At 39.1% G+C, this 6580-nt stretch overlaps 1 protein-coding gene across 1 annotated transcript in view; it reads left to right on the top strand.

Moving 5' to 3' along the window:
* The first annotated feature begins 3854 nt into the window (after positions 1-3854).
* QSER1 (glutamine and serine rich 1) overlaps positions 3855-6580 on the top strand; it is a 25881-nt gene continuing 23155 nt past the window's right edge. The window contains exons 1-2 of the mRNA XM_035327001.1: positions 3855-3967; positions 5215-5376. Of these exons, the coding sequence (XP_035182892.1) occupies positions 5241-5376 (136 nt within the window). The 5' untranslated portion in view covers positions 3855-3967; positions 5215-5240. The remainder of the gene's footprint in view (positions 3968-5214; positions 5377-6580) is intronic.

Here is a 6580-nt window from a genome sequence, read left to right as displayed (position 1 = left end):
ACCTAAATTTGTATGAAGCTATTAAGTTGAAGAGTGCTGTGGTAATAAATTATCTTAATAACAGCAGTATGAAATGATATGTGACCGGCTGGTTCAGGGAAGACTTAATGCTGGGCAATTATAAGGAGCTGTAAGTCGGGGTTGAGGTGTTCTAGTAACAAGTGCAAAAGGCAAACATTTTCTTTGGGTAGTTTTACTGGAGAGCTAATATCTTCACGGAATCATCTGGGTTGGAAGAGACCTCCAAGATCATCTAGTCCAACCTCTGACCTATTAAACGAATTGATGTAGCTGAAAAAACAGTAGTATTTGGGTCAGTTCGGCTCCCATTGACAGGAATGTTTTGATTGCATCATTACAGTAATGACTAGTAACTATGGCTCTTCATCTCTGACAGGGCATTTAGGTATTATGTTAAAATTGAGTGGACCTCTTAAATGAAAAATACCTTCAGAGGGATCCATTTCCCAAATCTGCATTACTTTCAAGCAGTAATCACCCTGTTGTACCGTTAACTGTGCCACTGGAAGAGCAAAATCACTTTGATCAGCGATAAAGGAAGAAATGTTTTGGGGCCGCTAAACAGCAGCTGTTGATAACCTCCCAACCAGTACCAACCAATGTGAACGTGGTTTCTTCACTAAGTAACCTAGTGAGGAGAAACTCCCCTGGGTATTCTAACGAACTCTGAAACCAGGGTGTGAAAGACTCGATGGCCATCATGGTATTTGCCATGCTTAATGTACTTCTGATACGCAAATAATGAGTCAGATAAGTTCATCTGTTTAAACAGTTTAATTTTATAAAAAGAAACCCTGAGGCTGTAATCTTTCAGATTGCGCTGCTTATGTTTAGGATAAGCTTATGTAAACCGAAGGCATATATGCAGGGTTTTTGAGATAAGAATCTACATTCCAGCAACAAGTAATTATACAATAAACAATTAACTGTTCTAATAAATACAGTGTTTTCATTGAAAGGCAGATTCATTTTTGAGGTTGCGGTTGCATTAACTGTGATTTGGGAGTTGTTTTTTTTTTTTTTAAAAAAAGTAAATCATATGCTTTGATTATTCTCGTAATAAAAATAAAGTTTATTCTAGAAGGCTTTTAAGAGTTTTGAGATTCTAGTAATTAACAAGGTTTTTGAGATACTGGTCTCCAGGTTATTTTGTCTTCCAGTGTTTTCTTGGCTGCTAAATCTTTATCTACCTTTTTCAGAAGTTGTTTTTATCGTTTAGAGTGTTCTGCCTCATATCTACAAGCTTGTGTGTTAAGCTCTCCTGTAATCTTTGAGTGTACTGTATGTTTCCTTTACAAAAAAGGAGTTTCTTGCAAGGGAGCGGGAGAGGATATGAATTGGTCTTCACCAAACAACCAGAATAAGTACCAATTCTAGATTAAAGAAAATACTCATTTTTAAAATTCACAATTTTTCAGGTGGTTAATGTGAAGGAAGATGAATAGTTTTTTTGCCTATGAACGACTTGTATTACAACATCAGAAGAGGAATGGTGCAATATTACTCGATATAACCTCTGTGGGTCTCACCCCCTTTAGAAGGATGTTTGAGTGTAGACCCACCAGCCCAGAACACCCCTGCAACGGCAAGCCTGCCTCTCTCCTCCTGAAAATGCCTGAAATGGGAGAAGGAAGATGTGCTGCTATATAAGTGATATACATAGTGTAATTTGCCTTGCAAACATGTACAAGGGCAAAAACAGCACCACATACTTCTGTGTGTGTAGGTGCTTTGAGAAAACTTGAAAATAAATGAAGGAAAACCACTTACAGATGGAAAGACTTCACAAGATCAGCATTTGTGTCAGTGGAGATAATTCTTGCTAACAGTGCATGCATTACCATGATTCAGTTTAGAAATGTATTTTCTTGTGTAGCACATTTTTATTTAAAAAAAATAAATCTGCAGAAAGCATCATATGCCGTAAGTTTTATGGTTTTTGTTTTTTTTTTTTTTCTATCTATGTCTGTTTTTTTTTTTTTAACTTAAAAACTTGTCATGCATAAACATATTTGCATAGAATAAAGCCTATATAAAATGCAGAATGTTTTATGCGTAGAGCACTATTGTTTTGGTTTTGTCTGGAAATGTTGAGATGTTTTAAGCCTATAGACCAAAAAGTGACCCATAGTATCACTCAGTTATGCCTACCAGTTGTCCTTAGTAACAATTCAATCAGTACAGGTTTCAGTCAGTACGTAATAAAAATCAGCTGCTGATTTACAGCGTTGAGCTGCACAAGACCTATCCTCTACAAGGTAAGTGCATGAGTGCGTTCGCCCTGAGTTGAGGCTTGGTGATGCTCTATAACATATCTGTGACTGTGAAAAGCAGTGTGTGCAACAGGTAAAATGCAGCAGCTGAGGCTTTTTGTTTGCTTTTAAGGAATTTTTAATTCTTCAGGTTTGTGCCTTAGCCTGGCGTACTGAGTGTAGGAGCACTTCTATCCTGTAAGCTGATGAAATGGGAAATACGTCTGCTGTTAGTGCATCTCCGGCATGGGGTTAATCTGGAAGTCTGAAAACGTAATGTCCCTTCCAGACACGCGTCTGCTGGTACAGTGTGTGGTGGTCATGGTACCCTGACAGGCTTACCAGATCTCCTTTTCATACCCCTGTCATCCTAATGAGAACGAAGTGAATGCGGTAGTGGTGCCAACTTTTATTTTATGTGGTGACTTCCATGAAAGTTTCCCATGATGTCATGATTCCTGGCATCGAATGTTCCAATCTTCCCGTATGCAGAGCAACTGCCCCCTCATCCCAGGGGATGTAAAGGGTAAGCGAAGTCGCTCGCAGCAGTCAGCAGGGAGAGCTGCGGGATTAGTTGTTTGGGTTTTTTGACATCTGTTTACAATTGAATTTTGAATTTAAAGCAGTCTCATGCGTGCACTGGAGTAAGTGTCAGCTACCTGTAAATTTAATGTCCAAAAGACAAGAAGGAGAGTAGTGACTCAGTTGTGCTGGTTTACATTTTCTGCTTTTGGTAGATGCTGTACAAAGCTGAGTCTGTTGAAGGTTGAAAACTTTAGGGTTTGTTTTGCTTTCTGCTCCTTTTTCTGCCTTTTAAGTTGGAAATTAGCACTTCTGGCCATTTCCTAATGTTGCTTGATGTTTAGACTGCATTTCTTTATTTTCTGTGTTACTGCTTTTGCATGGGCTCAGACACTGTATCTTCAGTTTGCTTCCAGATAAGCCTGATTAAAACATCATGTTAATTTACATGACTCATCTCAAAACTTCAAATAAAAACAGTAGATCATTAACTTATTTTTAATGCTAGGAGGTCTCAAGACTGAGATTTATCACTTGCCTTGTGCTCTTGTCAGTTTTGGTAGAATCGTACTGAAGTTAACAAAATCTCAAAAAAAAGAAAAAAAAAAAAAGCTCCTGCAGCTTCACAGTCATTTCAGCCTTTGTATTAAATGTGATCCCGTAAGTTTAAATGAAATCAAAAACTGAAGCGTTAAAATGGGCATGTATTTGTAGTCATCAACCTTGCGTATTTTTACATTGGTAAATCATTACAGGAGGTGTCCATCCAGTGGTTGAGAGCTGAACTAGGAAAACCTCTCTTTGTCTGAACTAGTCCTTTGTAGGCTTTTCCATGACTGACCCCCCTCCCCCCCACACACACACGCACACTTTGGCTTATCAGGTTCTGTAGTGTTTTTTTTAACTGCTTAACATTCATAGTAGTGTTCTAGCACAACCACCTATGTCAGATTTTGGGGCTTGCATTTTATTTCTGCAACTTTTTGGCTAGTTGTTGGGATTTCATAGTTGTCTCTACAGCTGCAAGTTTTTGTTCATAATGTTTAATTTCTTCCTTAGCTTAAGCTATGGAGGAGGACATCCATCACATTCAGAAACAGATCTTCTTCACAGACAGACATACACAGCTTCTCATCAGCTTCCTGGATACTCCACTACACACCATCCTACTGGTAACTGTCTATATTATGAGATTTCAGCTTCAATAGCTTAAAAAAAAAAAGCTGTTACATAACTTAGTTTCGAGATGATGAATTTTCTAATCAGAGGGTGTTTGTTATGCAGATGGTGGAAAGTGGTATGAGGAAAGCTGACTTTGTAGCAGAAAGTTAACAATCAGTTGCTAGTTTAAAAAAAAGTCATAAGTGGAAAGGAAAATATAAGAGGCAGTTATGCTCTATAACTTACGTCTTAAACTCCTGCATTTTTGTTCTTTAAAATACAGCTTTTTGGATTATGGCCTATGCACAAGGGCAAAATGCTGAAGTATGCCTCAAAGCCAGCTGCAGAAATCATGCCAATTCTTTTAGATTGAAGCATATAGAAAAAAATAATGCAAGTTGGAACATAGTGTTGCTAGTACTTGTGTGTGCAAATTAAGGTACAGTGCTGGGGGGAAAAGCTAAAATTGACGTGTATTAGCAGGTTAGGCTATCTTAGATCTGTATCAGTATCAGGCTGTGATCCTGGTGACATCCTATCTCCGTGTAAGCAGAAGACAGAATGACCTCTTCCTCCTCACTTTAAAACCCAGTTTCCAAGAGAAAGATACTTGGAGTGATAAGCTGCCAGGTATTGGCCTCTCTTGGCCAAGTCCTCGATCAGCATGGCAGAGGGTTGGAATTGTGGGGAAAGTTTCAAGGTGCAGACCCTGCAGCGTTGATGTAATTTTAGCTACTCAAAGCTCTGCAACCTGTGCAGTGCTTCCCATCCAGCCACTGAAGGAAGGGTACGGACAACAGTTGTTGAAACAAGGAATGCAACCCAAACCCTGTTTCTCGTGCCAGTCCAACAGAGAATTCCAAACTGCTACAAGTGTTCAAAGGAGAAAAAGATTGATACAAGGAAGTTGAACCGTTTTCAGAGAGAATTCTGAATGTTTAAGTAGTTCATCTGGAATGGTGAATCTTCAGATGAAGCGAGAATTTGTATTAATTGACTGGAATGTTGTCTCAGAGCAGCACACTTGACAGACTTTTAAAAATACATTTTAAAATATATCTTCAAGTTCCATTTTAAATATGCAACTCGGTGAAACAGTTAAAATGGTTAGGAATTAATGTACTTTAATAACGTAGCTGATGTTTCAAAGGTTGTTTTTAGTGGATTATGAATGTACGTCCTTGTTGTTTGAGCTTTTTGTGAGAAGTTTATATGAATTGTCTAATTTTTTTGTTTGATTCCCTTCACCCCCATCTAGGTCTGTCAGGAATATTTGATACCAGTATGCACACCTCTGGAAGTAACACTAAGGAAACTTCAGTTATGAATTTTCTCTCTGCGATCGAGTCTCGTACCGCTCAGGCAGTCTCTTCAGGATCTACCCTTTTGCCACAATTCAGGGCTCCTTCCTGGCAGACAGGTGAAAAGTTTCTCATGCAATAAAATTCTCTGATGACTGTAATTGAATGTTTGGGAGTATTTGAAACAAAAATATCCTACCGGAAAAGGCTTTGTCTTCTGCTTCTTTCCCATCTTGTTACTTAAAATCTCAAAATCAATGAAATTACATTAATCTCTAAGCAGAAGTTCTAATTGTCTAAAAAGGGTTTAGATGTACAGGATATAATTTTAGCTAACTAGTCAAATTTATTCTCCGTCCTTCTGTTTGGAATTAGTCTCGCTGACACCATGAGCATATTCATGCAGAGTACCTGTACACCCCAGCAGATGCTTCGTTCTCAAACTCTGTTCCCTGTCGTAGTTCCTCTGTGATAATACTACTAAAAGTCTGTGGATAACATTAGCCCCTTTGTACACAAGTAATAAGCAAGATGCTCTCAAAAAGAGGGTCTGAGGTGCATAGTGCATTGAAATCAGTGGTTTAATTCACAAATAAACAAACACGCCATCTTCTATGGCAGACTGACTGCCTTCTGTAAACTTCCCCCATCTGTCAAGCCTTCTGTGCAGAGCAGGAAATTTTGCATATTTTGAGCTTTCTGTAGACAGCCACACCAAGATAAGTGTTGCTGCTGCATCTGTGGTAGCTTCAAGTTGTGCTTAATCTTATGCAGTGATTGTGTGGCTGTGCAGTGAATCAGATCTATTCACTGATCTGACAGAAAGCGCTCTTCTTTTTTCCTTTAGTGGGTTATTTTTCCACTGTATCAGCAAGCTGATCTGATCTCTGTGCGGCTGAATGAGGGCTAGTTCTGATTTAGGGGAGGAGGTGTACAGCAGGAAGAGGGAAGTAATGGACAGTCCTTCTAGTGATGACTTGCACTTGGTGTGTTAAGTGCAGCGTGCAGCTGTGTTCCTTGAAGAACTACACAAAAAGTTAAGAAGACAACGTGTGGCTTTGTGTTCACCATGGATAAGAGCAGATATGTGGGAGCACAGGTGAAGACACTACTAGTCAGTCAAAAATCTTTATAACCAGTGGTGTTTAAGAGTTGTGATGAGCCATCCTCACACCAGATTGTCAGCTGGGAAGAAACCTTTTTTTCTCTTCGTCCTAGCATTTTCTCCATTGCAGCCTGCCTATCGCAGTGAATTGTGAAGAATGGGGAGACATGCTGTGGGTCGGGTTTGATGTTGATACCAGTGATTGAGACTTCTCAGTA

This window comes from Oxyura jamaicensis, chromosome 5, assembly GCF_011077185.1.
Source record: "Oxyura jamaicensis isolate SHBP4307 breed ruddy duck chromosome 5, BPBGC_Ojam_1.0, whole genome shotgun sequence".
In the NCBI taxonomy this organism is placed as follows: domain Eukaryota; kingdom Metazoa; phylum Chordata; class Aves; order Anseriformes; family Anatidae; genus Oxyura; species Oxyura jamaicensis.
This window is presented reverse-complemented; position numbering and strand designations above follow the sequence as displayed.